At 53.3% G+C, this 16,599-nt stretch overlaps 6 protein-coding genes and 1 non-coding gene across 7 annotated transcripts; 3 read left to right on the top strand and 4 right to left on the bottom strand.

Annotated features, from left to right (window-relative positions):
• Positions 1-2,981: 2,981 nt before the first annotated feature.
• Positions 2,982-5,800, top strand: B0T23DRAFT_34021 (kinase-like domain-containing protein). The gene is made up of 2 exons (XM_062835873.1): positions 2,982-4,904; positions 4,959-5,800. The coding sequence occupies exons 1-2, from the start codon at positions 3,128-3,130 to the stop codon at positions 5,543-5,545; spliced, it is 2,364 nt and encodes a 787-aa protein (XP_062697690.1). The 5' UTR covers positions 2,982-3,127; the 3' UTR covers positions 5,546-5,800.
• An 883-nt stretch (positions 5,801-6,683) lies between these two features.
• On the bottom strand, positions 6,684-6,755 carry B0T23DRAFT_t29. The gene has a single exon. It is a non-coding gene; the product is annotated as a tRNA-Arg (tRNA).
• Positions 6,756-7,731: 976 nt separating this feature from the next.
• On the bottom strand, positions 7,732-10,316 carry B0T23DRAFT_33842 (heat shock protein 80). Its single transcript, XM_062835844.1, has 3 exons — positions 10,249-10,316; positions 9,893-10,190; positions 7,732-9,827 (listed from the first exon to the last, which is right to left on the bottom strand). The coding sequence occupies exons 2-3, from the start codon at positions 10,154-10,156 to the stop codon at positions 7,974-7,976; spliced, it is 2,118 nt and encodes a 705-aa protein (XP_062697689.1). The 5' UTR covers positions 10,157-10,190; positions 10,249-10,316; the 3' UTR covers positions 7,732-7,973.
• A 1,176-nt stretch (positions 10,317-11,492) lies between these two features.
• On the bottom strand, positions 11,493-12,122 carry B0T23DRAFT_34009 (uncharacterized protein). The gene is made up of 2 exons (XM_062835872.1): positions 11,838-12,122; positions 11,493-11,778 (listed from the first exon to the last, which is right to left on the bottom strand). Exons 1-2 carry the CDS (start codon positions 12,024-12,026, stop codon positions 11,635-11,637), a joined length of 333 nt encoding a protein of 110 aa, XP_062697688.1. The 5' UTR covers positions 12,027-12,122; the 3' UTR covers positions 11,493-11,634.
• Positions 12,123-12,586: 464 nt separating this feature from the next.
• On the top strand, positions 12,587-13,753 carry B0T23DRAFT_33731 (uncharacterized protein). Its single transcript, XM_062835823.1, has 4 exons — positions 12,587-12,634; positions 12,692-13,076; positions 13,285-13,573; positions 13,635-13,753. Exons 2-3 carry the CDS (start codon positions 12,836-12,838, stop codon positions 13,569-13,571), a joined length of 528 nt encoding a protein of 175 aa, XP_062697687.1. The 5' UTR covers positions 12,587-12,634; positions 12,692-12,835; the 3' UTR covers positions 13,572-13,573; positions 13,635-13,753.
• B0T23DRAFT_33710 (flavin reductase like domain-containing protein) lies at positions 13,524-15,391 on the bottom strand. The gene is made up of 2 exons (XM_062835818.1): positions 14,898-15,391; positions 13,524-14,784 (listed from the first exon to the last, which is right to left on the bottom strand). Exons 1-2 carry the CDS (start codon positions 15,058-15,060, stop codon positions 13,874-13,876), a joined length of 1,074 nt encoding a protein of 357 aa, XP_062697686.1. The 5' UTR covers positions 15,061-15,391; the 3' UTR covers positions 13,524-13,873.
• A 441-nt stretch (positions 15,392-15,832) lies between these two features.
• On the top strand, positions 15,833-16,486 carry B0T23DRAFT_409912 (uncharacterized protein; the record flags this gene model as incomplete). Its single annotated transcript, XM_062839383.1, has 1 exon — positions 15,833-16,486. The coding sequence occupies one exon, from the start codon at positions 15,833-15,835 to the stop codon at positions 16,484-16,486; it is 654 nt and encodes a 217-aa protein (XP_062697685.1).
• Between the last annotated feature and the right edge of the window lie 113 nt (positions 16,487-16,599).

Here is a 16,599-nt window from a genome sequence, read left to right as displayed (position 1 = left end):
TTGACTCTCGGCTTCTTCCCTGTCCAGTTAATCAGTCACACATGGTGCGCCTGTCGGTCATTCTTGGGGGAAGGTCTTGTCCTGCTAGCAAGCCTGCCAACAGGACTCTCTTGGTGTCTCTTGGTTGATCCCGTGCGCATCGACACATGGACTAAAAGATTTCACTTTTTTGGAGGGGACTTTTTGGGGTCGAGGGGATGCATGTCCAAACCCAACCAAATATCGTAAAAGGCCGTCAGCGTAGCAATTGACGTCCCCTTCCAAAGCGTGAAGGGGTCGCAGCCAATGAATTTGGCGGGTTAGACATCGTGCGAATGTGATGCGGCCCAGAGAGTCAAAGTCGAAGCAGAGCTTCGTTGCTTGCCAGCGAGTGTCTTGACAGAGTTCAACGCCAAGGTCTAAAAGCCGATCTCGGCGGATCAGGTCTTATCAACTTGATGGTCGCTATCTTGGATCAAAGATACACCACGGCGGGATATATCTTTTGTGGCAATCAAGCGGCAGCCTGGCCGCCCCGAATTGGTGAGCCCTGAGATAAGGCAGATGGTATTGTTCATGTACAGATCGATGTACCAGAAGGGAACTTTCAAGAAAAGGAACCCCAGTATCAGGTACATGATGACATTGTGATATAAGGGACTGGCCATTGGGCATCTGGGCTGCAGCACATGTGTAACAATAACTGAAAACCCATACACTCAAATAATCAGCATTACCGAATTCCGTTCGTTGCCGGGCAGGTGCTACAATTGAAAGATTTGCTTGGTGATGGACAACTGAATGGACTTGTGTGATATTGCAAGATGACCGAAGCCCCGGTGCAACTCCACCCCCCACCCCCGGCACCCAATTGACAATCCCTGGAAACGGAAGGTATCGCCAGACTATTTTCCTGAACAAGGGAACTCTCATTTCCATTCCGGCCATCTTTCGATCGATTCTGCCTAGGAGAACCTGCCAAATGTGCCTCGGGTAAAATAACATCATTTTCAGTCTGGTCGGATTCGTCGAGATGTCGATGAGTCTCTTTGCTCAGTGTTGGTGGTCCACCGGCACAGCAACCATGATGCAATGTCCATCCCTAGAGGCAATATGCCGCCGTCGTCGTTGGAAATTAAACAGAGAGGACGTGACAGTGGTCACCTGGCATGCTAAAACAGCAATACTGGCGCAGGACCCGTGCATTGGGATATGAGCGCCGTGGGCCATGGTGGTTTTCCCAGGCAATGTTCAATTTCCAGACGCTGGCTATTCTAGTCTTCATCACGCTATCACCTGACGGCATGTTCCACTGGGATTTGGTTGTTTTCGGATCGACGTCAACGTTACCTCCACCCACTGCCTCTTACCCACCCCGCGCGCGGCGACACAGTCGAGATCGAGGAGTCACCGACACCACGCGAAGAAGAAGTCGCGATACCTTCCATTCCTAGGTTCCTTGTCAGCTTCACCGCAGTTGCCTCGATAGGTGGAGGTGCCTACAGGTACTGCCTAGGTACCTACATTACCGGCGAGTCCAGCCCGTTGCTGCCTACCCATACCTATCTCTAGTGTACTGGTACTGCGACGACGCTACACGCTGTGCCGACTGCCCGTCCCTCACGTCCCTGGGACCTAAGCTCCATCGCGACCCTGGGCAACACACCCCAGCCTGGCGTGCAGGTATCCTAGAGGTACCTTGGAATTAGCAGGCTAGGTAGTACCCGGGTGATCCAGGTGTGGCAGGCCCCCCCAGCGGGAGGTCGCGGTTTGCGAAAGCGCATCAAACTTCCAACCCCGAAATCGACACCAACAAGGGTCTGCGACAGCGGCAAAAAAAGCAGAAAGGGGAGAGCCCGAATGACAGACAGAGAAAAAAAAAAAAAAAAAAAAAAAAAAAAAAAAAAAAAAAAAAAAAGTTCAACGGCCGGGGACGAGTCGACTCAGAACAAAAGGGATCAACACCCCAAATCCCGTTTGTCTCTCAATCCTGGACCGAGTGAACTGAGCGAGTCTAAGCCGTCGTCACATCACATTATCATTACCACCAGCGCACCTAGCCACGCTTCTCTCTTTCACTATCAACCTACGACATCAAGTGACGACGCTATCTACCAACCTATTTGTCTAACGGGACTACTACATACCTGCAAGCGGACCTCAGGACTGGAGCGTGGTATAACACAGCCTTGCCGGGCTCGTCACTCCGGGCATTCCCGTTCCACTGCGGTTGGGGCTTGTACTCTTTTGGAATCGGCGGATTTTGATCCAGAGGGCCGAATCGCCGACAATTTGGCCAGTTTGGGGGGAGGAGGAGATAAACCTCAAGTCAGACTGAATTGGACAAAGCTGGGCTATCAGCAGGCCGTCAGACAGCAGGGCGCAACCGAAGGGAAGCTCCCATCACCTACCCACCTAGGTACCTACCTACAGCGCACTGGCATCATAGCGCGGAGCCCAAACCCGACACCACACTACTGCATATCCATACAAGGCCCGCCTTTGAAGGACCAGGACACACCCGGGCCTGCAATTCGCCAGCTTCTTGCATTCCCCCCCCCCAAATCCCTCCAGCTGCATCTCGACCCTCAACAATCTTGCTGTTCTTGTAGGTACCCGGCAACCGAAAGGCACCCTGCTGCGGAGCGAATTGCCATAGGCCAGTCATTCGGTCACTTACACCAACCTAGCTCACCAAGGTACCTCGACATAGACTCATCCAGCCGTTTTAGCCTCGGGGGTTCCACTTACACCCAGATCCTACCTTCACCATCACCGACATCACTGCGACTACTTGGGAAAAGGAGGCCGAACCCCGGAAGACATTTTCATACAAAAGGACGGGAGGCCCGATAACACAGTACCAGCTAGCCGCGGGTACCTGAATTGCCGTGTGGATATCGACCGTGGACGTGGCCGTGGACGTGGCCGTGATCGTGATCGTGGGCATGCAAGTGACAGTCAAGACGTTCCAGGATCCGCAGCGCTGACCCGACGCAACCGCAAGTGCATCACCTGGGCAGAAAAAGATACCAGGACCAGCACCACAACAGAGGATTCCAGAGGACCACCCCGTGGACCAGGCCCGGACGAGACGAGGACCACCACCAACCAACCCGCACTACCAAGCACAGAGGTACCAACGACAATGTCCTCCAGAAACTCCTACTCGCATTTTTGCTCCTCTCCTCCTCCCCTTTCCTCCTCCTCCTCCTCCTTTCGGGAGGCTTCCTATGCACAAGGCGACGGTGATGCGCCGCGGAAAGACGCAGCAGCTGCTGTAGCTGCCGCAGGCTTCCTCAACGAGCACAATGTCCACCAAAACTCGGCCCTCAGCCTCGACTCTCCACCGTCGCCCAAGTTGACCTCTGCCGAGACCCCGGCCGGATCTACATCCGTCTCAACACCGAAGCGGGAACGCGCCGGCACCCTTTGCAGCAACCTTGATCAAATCCAGTTTCGGTCTCATACCATTGCTCCTTCACCCACCCTGCCGCGCTTTACATCTGCTTCCACCCCCCCGAGACCTGCTGCGTCTGCGTCTGCGGACAGCAACCTGCACTCGTCCCCGCGGGGTCGCCAGAACCTTCACTCGCCGAGTGGTCACGGATTACGACTGCAGACCGAGATAAATCCTATAGTAAACCCATTCGCCACGGCAACCGGCGACAGCTCAACCTTTGGAACCTTGACCTCTTCGCCCACACTTATAAGGTCGTCGCGTCCTTCCTTGACCCTGCACCACAAATCTTCCGCCTCTTCCCTCAGACCGATTTCTCGAACACCAAGCCTGAGAGCCGGCAGTCTTCCAAATCCCTTCAGCCCTATCTCAGCAACGAGCTCCTGTTATCCCAGTCCCGTCATAGCGGCTATGGGCGATGTCACACCCCTGCCATCACCTTTACTGCCCAGTGATTCACCAGGTCCGTGGAAGAAGCTAGGATATCAAAAAGCTCGCGACACAATACCAGAATCCCATCCTGTCGAAAACGCACCTTTGGCCAACACCGAGAGCTCGAAGGCTACCGCGGCCATGGTCCTCCCCAAGAAGAAGTCATACGCCGGGCTCGGATCCGGTCGCAGCGGAGCCGCGAACGAAAGCGAGCATCTGCACACCCCGTCAACATCGGCCTCGCATACACGAAACCGGAGTATTAGTGAGTACATTCCGGATCCGATGCATATTCCAAAGCGGATGTCGACCATCTCGGGAACCCGTGTCCGGCCCGAGCTGAAAAACGTGGAACCGGGATATGACGGCCACATGCGCCGGGAGCCCCACTTGTCCGAAGCGCGGGGTCTTGCGCCCCCCATTGAGAAGCCGCCGACACCCCCACCTAGCGAGGCTTCCATGAGTGCCAACGACGTCTCATCACTTGCCGCTTTCGGACTTCCCAACAAAGAAACCTATCACGAATATTTCGAGGCCTATGGAAAGCACGACCGGAAGCTGCGCCGCTGGCGCGCTATCAAGATGCTGGGTCAGGGCACCTTTAGCAGAGTTATGCTCGCCACAAGTCAAATATCCCCGTCGGACGACGAGGACTGCTCATCCGGTACCGGCATGCATACCCCCGAGCCGACATATCACGACCGCCGCAGTCTTGTTGCCGTCAAAGTCTGTGAGCATGGACCCCGTGGAGGGGCATCGGAGGACAGGATCGAGATGAGCTTGAAACGAGAATTGGAACTCATGAGGGTTCTGCAACATCCTTCGTTGGTTCAGCTCAAGGCTTGGAACATTGAGATGACGCGGGCCATTCTGGTGTTGAGTTACTGCCCCGGTGGCGACCTTTTCGACATTGCCAGTCGTCATCGCGACATTTTAAGCCCGACACTTTTACGCCGCATCTTTTCTGAGGTGGTTGGTGCAGTCAGCTATCTTCATTCGGAGAAGATTGTGCACAGGGACATTAAATTGGAGAGTGAGTCGCATTACCCATGAGTCCGTGTTGTCTAGGTCTAATCACATGTTACAGATGTCCTTGTCAATCTTACACCTGAGGAGCTCAGCACACCCACCGATTGGGCAACCTACCCTTACTCAGTTATCACCCTCACCGATCTCGGTCTCTCCCGCCGTGTCGCCGATGACGAAAAGCTCGAAACAAGATGCGGCTCGGACGACTATGCCGCCCCCGAAGTCATCATGGGCCAACCCTACGACGGCCGCGCTACTGACGCCTGGTCGCTGGGTGTCCTTCTCTACGCGCTTCTCGAGGGCAGGCTCCCTTTCGACCCGCCCCCCGGAGCCGGTGATTATGCCATGCAGATGCGCATGCGGAGTCGGACTAGTCATCGGATTGCCCGTGTCGAGTGGCGGTGGATCGAATATGGCGTCCCCAACGGCGAGGACGGTGAGGGCAAGCACGAGGCGGATCCCGCCAAGTTCAGCGCTAAAGGCCTGCAGGGTGCCAGGGAAGTGGTCGAGGGCCTGCTGAGACGGGCGAGAACCAGATGGCCGCTTACTCAGGCTGCCGCGACCGAGTGGGTCAGCGGTGGCATCCAGGTCGAGGGAGGAATCCGGTTCAGGGAAGAGGACGATGGAGAGGAGGTCACCCATTGATTTCGTGGCCAAGTTTAAGGTGCTTCGCATATTTGGGGAGGTTTTTCTTTTTGTTCCAACAAACTCTCGAGGGCTGAGTTAGTAGCCTATCTCTTCATTTGCTCGTCTTTTTATTTAGCCTTGGGGGTTCTTGATTCTGCACTTTTACTTCATACTTCAACCACCACTACAACCCATTTTGCTTGTTCTTTATTCATGATGAGATAACGAAAAGGGGTTTGGTGGAATTTCTTCGGGTTTGCGTGCCGGACAGGCGGGTTGGTTGGTGGGTCTACACTGGGACGGACACAAGGTTGGCATTTGCTTTTTTCATAACCGCCACGGTGGGTGGTGGTTCATACAGGGAGGTCGACGGACAATATGGATGGACGCGAGTGAGGAGCGGTGTTTAATGGTTGGGCTTTGCATCAAGTCACACAAAAGAAAAATCAGCTGCGCAGTTCGTTCTGTCGGATATAGACGGGGTTTCTGAAGTAGATTCTCATATCGTTTTTACACCTTTCAGCCTACTATATGGAGAAGACTTCCACGGATGATACAGGGATTGCATAAGCGGAAAATGAGAAAAGTTTACTTTGTGTACTTGTGTCTGCTCTGATCCAAGCTATGATTATCAGGATGCAATGACAAGAGTCTCGTAGAAAGGCAGCTGACATCTTCGCAATTTCATCCCGAATAGATGTTCGATTCAAGATGCAGTCACGAACAAAATTATCAAAAAAGGGAATTGGGGAATTAACATGTGAAGCCCGGTTAACATCCATTCCGCTCATGGAATATGAATGGTATATCTATCACGGCTAGACCATCCATGATGAGCTGAGCTACACATTGTCCGAGCAAGCCACCCATCGGCGTCCCAACCCACACCAGGGAACAAATACACATAAACCGTTCCGAACTGATACACGTCACCTTTAAAGCCACGCACAATCCCATTCGAGCTGAACCGGATATACTAATCCACCTCAGCTTGAAAAAATAGCACGATTAACCATTACAGGAATACACGAACTGCACCAAGAAAAGCAAGAAATAAAAAACGAAAACCAACCAAAAGAAAGAAAGGGGACTACATGTAAGTCCATATGCTAAAATAAAAAGAAAATGTCCAAAAAGACCCAAAAAAAATTGAAGTCGACCATCCTGGGACTCGAACCCAGAGCCTTTACCACCGGAAAGTAACGCGCTACCGTTGCGCCAAACGGCCATTGTTGTTTAATTAGCTCAAAGCTAGGGCCTATATAGGGCGTTTGTCATGATGTGGGGTGCAAGTCTAACTAACCATCGATTACTACAATCACTACGTATGTATCACCAGGAGCAACGCCAACACCAATCAATTAACCACAGCCACTCTGTTCGTATGCACAAGTTCTACCCTGGCCTATTACATTAGCAAACAAACTGGAATAACCCAAGAAAGCCTACGATAGTTTTGCTGCACAGCTATATATAAGTGGAGATGAACAACCCAATGCGTGCGTACCTATCTACCTAGTATACATAGATAGAAATGGATGGCAATTCCTCTACTACCTCTACCTGAGCTGGTGATGCTTCGTTGACTGCACGCATCGCACAGTAACTGACAAAGGATCGTGATACGTTGAAAAAGCCCCAAGTAAGCTCTTCTTAATCTTATGATGGTCGCAGCCGTCTGCATCGAGTTTGAATTGGACGGTATCGGGTTTCTCATCCCCATCGTCAACTTTTCTTCATTGAAGTGAAGTCTCGTTTACCCTCCCTCGTGCGCTATGAACGCGAGCGTGGCTGTCAACGCCCTCACCGACCTTGACTTTCTTTAAAGGCCCTAATTCGGTGTCCTCTCTGCTCTTTGCGAGGGCATAACCCACCCCATGGCCATCACATCGCTTTGGTACCCTCGTCGGACGACATAACATCTTTTGTCCTTTGCGCCCTTTCCTCCTTCATCAGTCAACGAATCCCACTCACTGGAGATGCTTGGTTGGAACAGGCACGAATCCAGTTTTCAAATGAAAGAGATGTTGAAGAAATGTAAACTTCTTGCTCAAGTGTCGTTCTGTGTCAGCCGCAGCGTCAGGTAGATCGGTCAGTATAGGTCTGTACCGTACGCTCAATACCACTTCGTAAGTAGCTTCAAGCTATCATCAGACTTCCACACCTTTACACAAGAAGTCGCAATGTTCACTGCATACACAGTTTTCACGACCATGTCACATTTCACCACTTTAAGTTGCTTGTTTCTCATCCATTGCATTCATGCTCTACCTCAAGACCAGACCAAACCATATGTTGTCATAGACTAAAGTACAGAGCCGGGGAATCTGAAAATTATGGAAAAGGCAAAAGATGCAGAAGGGTAACAAAATGCCCGTCAGTAAAACGAAAACCCAAACTCCGTCCCAAAACCTTTTTCATTAAACTTTTGTAGTCATGAAATCGTTTAGTCAACCTCCTCCATGGCGGAGTCGCCAGTCTCGGCGGCGGGGGTACCCTCAGCAGCAGCAGGGGCATCGGCAGCAGCCTCAGGCTCCTCATCGAGGTTGAGGCCGAGGGAGACGAGCTTGTGGATGCGCTCGGCGAAGCTGGCGGGCTCGTCAATGGTGAAGCCGGAGACGAGGAGAGAGGTCTCGTAGAGAAGCTGGACGATGGACTTGACAGTCTTGTCGTTCTCACCATCAGTCTCAACCTTCTTCTTGAGCTCCTTGATGATGGGGCTCTTGGGCGAGATCTCGAAGGTCTTCTTGGAAGACATGTAGCTGGACATGGAGGTGTCACGGAGGGCCTGGGCCTTCATGATACGCTCCATGTTGGCGGACCAGCCGAACTGGCCAGTACGGATGGCGCAAGGAGAGCCGACGAGCTTGTGAGAGACGACGACCTTCTCGACCTTGTCACCGAGAATGTTCTTGAGGGCCTTGCAGAGATCCTCGTACTCCTTCTCCTCCTGCTCACGCTGCTTCTTCTCCTCCTCGGTCTCCTCGAGCTCGAAGTCCTTGGTGATGTCGACAAGCTTCTTGCCCTCGAACTCCTTGAGCTGAGTCATGGCGTACTCATCAATAGGGTCGACAAGGAAGAGAACCTCGAAGCCCTTCTCCTTGAGGGCGTCAAGGAAAGGAGACTTGGAGACGGCCTTGATGGACTCGCCAGTGATGTAGTAGATGTTCTTCTGGTGCTCGGGCATGCGAGCAACGTAGTCGGAGAGAGAGGTCATCTCGTCACCAGACTTGGTGGAGTGGAAGCGGAGGAGCTTGGCAAGGGCGCTGCGGTTCTGGGCATCCTCGTGGATACCAAGCTTGATGTTCTTGGAGAAGGCAGAGTAGAACTTGTCGAACTGCTCCTTGTCCTCAGCAATCTCGTTGAAGAGCTCAATAGACTTCTTGACGATGTTCTTCTTGATGACCTTCATGATCTTGTTCTGCTGGAGAGTCTCACGAGACAGGTTGAGGGGGAGATCCTCAGAGTCGACAACACCCTTGATGAAGCTGAGCCACTCGGGGACGAGGTCGGTAGCATCGTCAGTGATGAAGACGCGGCGGACGTAGAGCTTGATGTTGCTCTTGGTCTTCTTGGTCTCGAAGAGGTCGAAGGGAGCGCGCTTGGGAACGAAGAGGATGGCGCGGAACTCGAGCTGACCCTCAACGGAGAAGTGCTTGACAGCGAGGTGGTCCTCCCAGTCGTTGGAAAGGGACTTGTAGAAGGCAGCATACTCCTCCTGGGTGATGTCCTGGGGGTTGCGAGTCCAGATGGGCTTCTGCTTGTTGAGCTCCTCCTCCTCGATCTTGGTCTCCTTGATCTTCTTAACCTTCTTCTCCTTCTTCTTTTCCTCCTCCTCCTCATCAACCTCCTCGATCTTGGGCTTCTTGTCATCACCCTCCTCGGTTACCTCCTCAGCCTCCTCGTCAGGAATCTCCTTCTCGATCTCCTTCTGGACGTGGAGGTAGATGGGGTAGGAGATGAACTCGGAGTGCTTCTTGACGACCTCCTTGATCCTGCTCTCGTTGAGGTAGTCAAGCTGCTCCTCCTTGAGGTGGAGAATGATCTTGGTACCGCGGCCAAGGGGCTCGCCCTCGGTGTCAGGTCTGATGGTGAAGGTACCACCAGCCGAAGACTCCCAGATGTACTGCTCGTCATCGTTGTGCTTGGAGACGACGGTAACTCTGTCGGCAACAAGGTAGGCAGAGTAGAAACCAACACCGAACTGACCGATCATGGAGATATCGGCACCAGCGGTAAGGGCCTCCATGAACTGCTTAGTACCGGAACGGGCAATGGTACCAAGGTTGTTGACAAGGTCCTAAGCGTAATCAGTCAGCGCATCGTCACTTTCACAAGGCCAAGATTGATTCGAGGCAAACTTACAGCCTTGGTCATACCGATACCGGTATCGCGGATGGTGAGGGTCTTGTTCTCCTTGTTGGGGATAATGTCGATGCGGAGATCCTTGCAGGAATCCAGCTTGCTGGGGTCCGACAGGGACTCATAGCGGATCTTGTCGAGAGCATCGGAGGCGTTGGAGATAAGCTCACGAAGGAAGATCTCCTTGTTGGAGTAAACAGTGTTGATGATGAGGGAGAGAAGCTGAGAGATCTCAGCCTGGAACTCGAAAGTCTCAGCGGCCGCCATGTTGGGCAGATCTGTGGGTGAAATGTGTGGGTATCTAGAGCAGGGTCTGTTAGCGCACACGTCCTGTAAAGGTGCTGCGACTTTATATGTACACGATGGTTTATCTGCAAACCGAAAGCGAGCAGGTGAAGGTTGTTGTCCTTAATAATTGGTGACGAAGGGGAGTGAGGGAGCGAATATAAGACGAGGCTGAAGCGGGGGAGGGAGAGAAGGAGGGGCAGTGGCCAGATACCAAAAGAGAGGCACTGGGCAGCGGGTGAACCTACCAAAAAGAGATGCAAAGAAAAAGCGCTAGTAGTGTTCTGCTCCTCCAGAAAAAAGAGAGGATACTGCTGCAGGCACGAGTCGAGAGAGGAAAGAGGAAAGTTGAGATTGGATTGGGAAGACTGAGGAACGAAGGGAAGAGCGAGAGAGGAAGAGGGCAGCAGTGGCATCTAAAATGTTCTTGCGGCGGCCCCTGGGTCCTGGCTGTTGCCAGCAACAGAATTCGATGAGATTCTATCGTCCAGAATTCCATGGCCTTCCTCTGATTCGTTTGCGGCCGTTGCTTGCTATCCCCACATAGCCAAATCATGCTATTTGATTGGCTGGAGGTCCGCAAGCAGAGCGCGTCTTGGCTTCCTTGCGCTTCTCTCAAGAGGCTGCAGGAGCTACCCCAGCTCGAACCCCGTCCAAATCGCTCCGCTGAGGGGCAGGACCCTCTTCCATCCGCATTCCTCAGCTGTTGCTCCCCTATCGTTGCCATTGCCCCCCCTATCAGCATTGGGAACTGAAATGACTCCAGAAATTACACCATGATTCTGGATCTCCAAAGAAAGCTGGAGGCGAGTCGAGATGGCAGGTGTAAAACATCCAATCAACTCCAATCACCGGGTTCAGGAGGGGCAACCTTCACATCTGGAGCCTTCTCCATTCCATCAACATGATCTACGGATGCCTCCTGCATCCCGCGATTGGGCAGCCAATGGGCAGAACGATCCAGAATCATCGAGGCCCCTGTTTGTCGTGTAGTCATGGCAAGGCTGAACGATGGGAGCCCAGGCACCCCACGATCCGTCGACAACGTGCCCTCGGTGCTGCGCGTGCTAACGTCCCGACCCGTCGTCCACGATTGACCAGCCACCTATATTTGGAGATCGAGTTTGAGATTCTGCCTGTTTCAAGAAGCCTCTGTGATTGTGGTTCTCTGCACTAGTGTATGCGCATGGGGAGGTTCATCGGATTCGGCGAGGTCTCGACCGCTGCCATCGCGGCCAGGCATGATGGACTCGGTGTTCGTCTCTTTGTCGACCTCGCATGATCGTATCACGTCGTCTCAATCCACACATTTTTTCGCCAACTTTCATAGCACTTGGCAGTGTGGCCTTGTTGAGCCTAGCCATTTATAGGTTGCTGGTGTCCTCTTCTTGCTCGGTTGTCTCTTCATCTCTATTTCATACAGCCATGATACTTCAGTCCTCTGACCCTTTTGCAAAGTTCTAATCAGCAATGCTCGAGTCCCCATGCCCATCTGTGGTATGCTCAACGTCGATGTCTCTTTGTCCAGGCTTGCTGTTTTGTTCTCGTTTTGGATCGCCACATCTCGGCAAGGGAATGACCCCTAGGTCCCGAGACTGAGGTGGCTGCTATACTCGGTCTTCAACATGGACCTCACTCAACCAAGGATTATTTATTGACTTACCTTTAGCGAGATGCTGAATGGGATGCTGATTTTAAAGACCCAAAGATCAACTAATGCGAATCCAGAAAACATCATCACGTCCCTCGTCATTTGACCTGTATCATAATCGACGGCACAAAGCTCCAGAGTAGCACGGCTTCTCACAACCACCACCACCATCACCACCACCAGGGCACAACTTAGATCCATCGGTCGAATATTTAACCGATAAAGTGTTATCCGAGCTCTTCTCTAACCGGCACTCCCCTCATGTACCTAATTAACATGGTCCGACCCGACCAACATGCGTGGTCGAAGGCGCAACACAACGTGCAAGCTCCATGCAGGTTGAATGGATGAAGGGAGATATGACGGGAGCCCTGCACAGCGCCCCATAATGTTATGCCAAGAAGAACCCTTGCTCCTCAATGCCCCTCCATGGTTCGTGACGAGCTCTCTCGGGCTGGCAGGTACGCAGGGCAAGCTCACATTGCATTACTTGCGCAGCAGCTGCAGCACTGCAGCCCTGACCCCACGGCAACAGGCGCTGGCAAGAAGAGTTGTGAGATCATTCTGAGCCGTTGATGATGGGATTTTCCAGTCTGATCGGTGTCAAGTCCGGCGAGTAAAAGCTTAATAATAATGTGTGAACCAGGACGGTCCGGTTGGGAGCTCCGTGCGTGGGGCTTCAACCCACACAAGTAAGCTCTTTGAGAGGGTTATTACCTCTAGATACCTCTACCTACCTAGGTTTCAAAAGGTCGAGGTCAAGCAACCTCGAGGTCGGAAAAGAACGCTGTTGGTTCCATCTTCCAGCAGTTAGTTTGCTTATACACAAACGTGCCGACCCGCGCTGTGCTGATTCTGGCATTCAGTGATCTCCCTGTACATATTCCCTGATTCCCGTTCCCAGCTTGGAAGGCTCACTGCAGGATCGCTTTGCCTCCTGCCCTCCTTGCTCGTTCTGCCCCTCTCTTTCGTCCCCTTCCACTCAACAGGTTCACCAATCTAATTACGCCATGAACGGGATAAAGCTTGCGCCCCACCGCCTCAGGGTCGTCGCTCCTCGTCTTTCCCTCCTCCGCCCCTCGTTCCTCTTTTCTGTGCCCAAGACTCTGAACTCTTTCCCTTACACCACTCCCCAAACAAACCCAAAACACAACTTCACCACCACATCCAGCAAGATGACTATTCCCCAGCTTGACGGTCTTCAGATCGAGGTCCAGCAGGAGGGTCAGGGCACCCGTGAGACCCGTCGCGGTAAGTGTAACCACCTCAGCTGTACCTGGAGCTAGGTCTAGCTCTGGTGTGCAATTTTCCGCTTCTGCCTTGACGCCCCGTTTGAATTTGGCCCTCATTGCACATATCTGAATTTGAGCGCCTTACATTGAGCCCTTTGTACTACGCAAACCAGCAAGAGAGCGCCTCAGGTGTGAAGTAAACGTGCTGACTTAATCTCTCCCATCAGGCGACAACGTTGACGTCCACTACAAGGGTGTCCTCACCAGCGGCAAGAAGTTCGACGCTAGCTACGACCGTGGCGAGCCTCTCAACTTCACCGTTGGCCAGGGCCAGGTCATCAAGGGCTGGGATGAGGGTCTCCTCGGCATGAAGATTGGCGAGAAGCGCAAGCTCACTATCGCCCCTCACCTCGCCTACGGCAACCGCGCTGTCGGTGGCATCATCCCCGCCAACTCCACCCTCATCTTCGAGACCGAGCTCGTCGGTATCAAGGGTGTCCAGAAGGGCGAGTAAATGTATCACTCAAGAATGCATCTATAGCTCTGGGATACAGGCGGATTAACGGGTCAATGGAAGATCATTTTCGGCGTTATGTCTCTTACCGGTGCTGACTCGCCCTGAGCGCTTCTCGAGTCGCGATTGGGGCTGGAAAGATACTATTTGAGGGTCATATTTAGGGAGGAAACGTTCGCATAAAACAGACCGCGTTGGCTGCCTACCTACTTGCTTTGCAATCCTTCGAGTGCCCCTAGTGATGAGTACAGGCCGCCCATGCCGTATTGGTTCACACATTGACTTGCGTTTCGGTTGTTTGGTTAAGAGTTTGTTGTTTCGGGAAGTGTACTAATCCTACTACTGGCGTTCTTCACAGGCTCGTCCTCGTGAGTACTCCTAACTGGACCATGCAGCGGGACTATACAGTTCCCTAACTGTCTATACCTTCTGTCGGCATACACTAGTCCGAACTGGTATCCGTCTATACCCTTTCCCTCGGACTTCTCCAGTTCAGCAGGATCCAACGAGTTCATCTCTTTCCCTTCTTCTGCTCCGCGCCTAACACCAAGCCCCTCGACAATCTCCTCGACCTCTCCCAGCACAATAACGTGATCCCGGACGGGGACGAAGCCCGTCATAGGCTCCTCCAATACCCTGCACTTCATTATATAGAGCACTCCATCCCCATCCAGTAGGGGTGCCTCTCCATCGTCCCTACGCATATCCATCGCCTCATGGTTGGCAACCAAACACCCGCATTCACTCTCCAGCCCTCTGAACACCTTTTCTGGCCCTTCGCTGTTTCCCCTGGTCATCCAGTCCGCAATCGCCGCGCCCGCGATGTCATCAGCAAGGATGTGGATATTGAACCGCCTGCTGGCGCGCAATGCGTCCAGTGTCCGGGACGGGTGGGTGATGTTGAAGCTGACAATGGGCGAGGGGGAAAGGCCGAGGCAGGTGAGAGAGGACATGGTCATGCCGCGCATGGTCGGCTTATGAGGCCTGTGCGACTGCAAGGAATGGTTATGCGTATGTGTATCGGTAGAGGTGCATACTACAACGGAATGTGGGAAGAGGCGCATAAGGGAACGGGTTCGTTCGGCGATCGGGGAGAGCTTCTTATGGGCGGGGCCGGGTAGATGATGTGGTCGATTTGGGGGAGATGGTGGTTTGGGGTCGGTTATTGTCCATTCTCGGGCATTGATGTGACTAGTGTGGATGGCTCGACAAACTGTTGGGTAGATTCATGAGTTAGTTTAAGCTAAGCTTGTTTGTTTTCCAAAGTACGGATGGCATGGGTAGTATCAAATCAATTCCGGATTCGTATATGTCATGCGCACTTACAGAGTTGAGATGTTCTGGCGTGCTGTCCAGCAGCAACTCGCCATTGTGCTGCTGCCGTCATGATCCTGATAGACGGTTTCTGTGACTGCACCGGGTAGATGCCATTGCGATTGCAGATATGCGCTTGCTCGGCAGTGAAGCCCAGGACCCGGCGACTGCTCATCTCAGGCCCATTGAGCGGCTTCGCAGAAAGCCAATTGAAAGGGATTGACAGTCTCTGGAAGGCTGGCGATGATGTTGTTGACAAGAGATGAATCGCGCAAAAGTTCCTTCCATGTGCCAACCGTTCGGTGCTATCTCAAGCTATCCCCCGACACTACCCAAAATTTCAGCCCTGACACTGACGCACTTCAGCGGGCATAGGCCCCTGGACACCGCGCCTGACGCCCCTGACAGGTTGGCTTCAGGGCAAATGCGCTTAACAAGATCTCATCTTATCTGGGATCGGCCCCGCCGGGCAGCCGCGGTCGGGTGTTTTCCAAGAAGCGGGACCAAAGAGCTCGCTTCGTTCCTTCCCCGGACTTCAAGGTACACTTATAGTGTAAGATCGATGTGCCTGCCGGCCGATAACGATAGCGCTTGATAGCCAAATAGCCCGCCGTAACAATTTTTGTCTCTGCTGATCCACCCGCCCACCCGTCCCGGTCCCGCGACTAGCAGCGCCTTGAGCCAGACCACCACCACCCGAGTCCGAGTCCGCGCGGCGCGAATCTCGATATCCCGTTTCCACGCCTCCGGCCGCCGTCCACCCTACGACCCGACCCCCGATACGAACCGTTTTCTCTCCCGTCCTCCGACGTCCCCGCGGCTCGCCCATCACCACGACGCCTGATTAACTTCACTGGCGACGACGACGGTCCATACCTTAACAACCCATATACCAAAAAAAGCGAAGATACCTATCCCATAATACAACAAAACGATAACCGCCAAAAATGTCATCAAAACTCTCCACCACCCTCCTCCGCCGCCCTTCGGCCCTCCCCTCCACCACCACATACACCGCCTACTCGGCCTCTCGTCCAACGCCGCCATCATGCACCGCTCACGCCCAAGGCCAACAAATCCGTAACGCAACCTTCGTCCCCCGCCACCGTCGCCCCTACCAATTCACCCAGCTGGTCCAGCTCTCCGACGGCAGCACCTTTACGGTGCGCACCACCATGCCCACGGCCCTGTACAAGAGCGCCAAGGACAGCCGCAACCACCTGTTGTGGCAACCCTCCGACAAGTCGCTCAAGAACGTCGAGCTGGACGAGGCCGGTAAGCTGGCCGCCTTCCGCGAGAGATATGGTCGCGGGTGGGATCTGGATGCGAAGATGACGCCGGAGGAGGAGGCTGCTGCTGCTGCTCTTGCGGCTGCTGGTGGTGCTGGTGTTCCTGGTGGCAAGGCTGCTAAGAAGGCGGCTGAAGAGGCGTTGTTGGCTAAGAAGAAGAAGGAGGAGGAAGAGGCTGCTAAGAAGGCCGCTGAGGCTGAGGAGGCTGATCCTTTCGATTCTTTGACGGATTTGATCAGTGGGTATGCTACAGAGAACATGAACCCTGGGTTGAATTTCAAGGAAACTCGTCATTATGGCAAGAAGAAGTAAAGGGAGGGGGTGATTTGTTGGGCGATGGGCGATGGAATGTTTGTGGGGGCGGCGTTGAGGTTATCTTAGACGCAAGTCACTACTCTAAGAAACCCCGAAAGATGCCCAAAGCA

Source organism: Neurospora hispaniola (genome assembly GCF_033458365.1).
Source record: "Neurospora hispaniola strain FGSC 10403 chromosome Unknown B0T23scaffold_1, whole genome shotgun sequence".
NCBI lineage: Eukaryota > Fungi > Ascomycota > Sordariomycetes > Sordariales > Sordariaceae > Neurospora > Neurospora hispaniola.
The sequence above is the reverse complement of the archived record's forward strand: the minus strand, read 5'-3'. Positions and strand labels throughout refer to the sequence as shown.

Coding starts and splice junctions, on each gene's coding strand:
- B0T23DRAFT_34021 (XM_062835873.1), top strand. CDS start 3,128: ATGTCCTCCAGAAACTCCTACTCGCATTTTTGCTCCTCTCCTCCTCCC. Junction 4,905..4,958: donor CAGGGACATTAAATTGGAGA/GTGAGTCGCATT, acceptor CACATGTTACAG/ATGTCCTTGTCAATCTTACA.
- B0T23DRAFT_33842 (XM_062835844.1), bottom strand. CDS start 10,156: ATGGCGGCCGCTGAGACTTTCGAGTTCCAGGCTGAGATCTCTCAGCTT. Junction 9,828..9,892: donor GTATCGGTATGACCAAGGCT/GTAAGTTTGCCT, acceptor GATTACGCTTAG/GACCTTGTCAACAACCTTGG.
- B0T23DRAFT_34009 (XM_062835872.1), bottom strand. CDS start 12,026: ATGGATCTAAGTTGTGCCCTGGTGGTGGTGATGGTGGTGGTGGTTGTG. Junction 11,779..11,837: donor CATTCAGCATCTCGCTAAAG/GTAAGTCAATAA, acceptor CGAGTATAGCAG/CCACCTCAGTCTCGGGACCT.
- B0T23DRAFT_33731 (XM_062835823.1), top strand. CDS start 12,836: ATGAACGGGATAAAGCTTGCGCCCCACCGCCTCAGGGTCGTCGCTCCT. Junction 13,077..13,284: donor CACCCGTGAGACCCGTCGCG/GTAAGTGTAACC, acceptor CTCTCCCATCAG/GCGACAACGTTGACGTCCAC.
- B0T23DRAFT_33710 (XM_062835818.1), bottom strand. CDS start 15,060: ATGAGCAGTCGCCGGGTCCTGGGCTTCACTGCCGAGCAAGCGCATATC. Junction 14,785..14,897: donor CGCCAGAACATCTCAACTCT/GTAAGTGCGCAT, acceptor TCTACCCAACAG/TTTGTCGAGCCATCCACACT.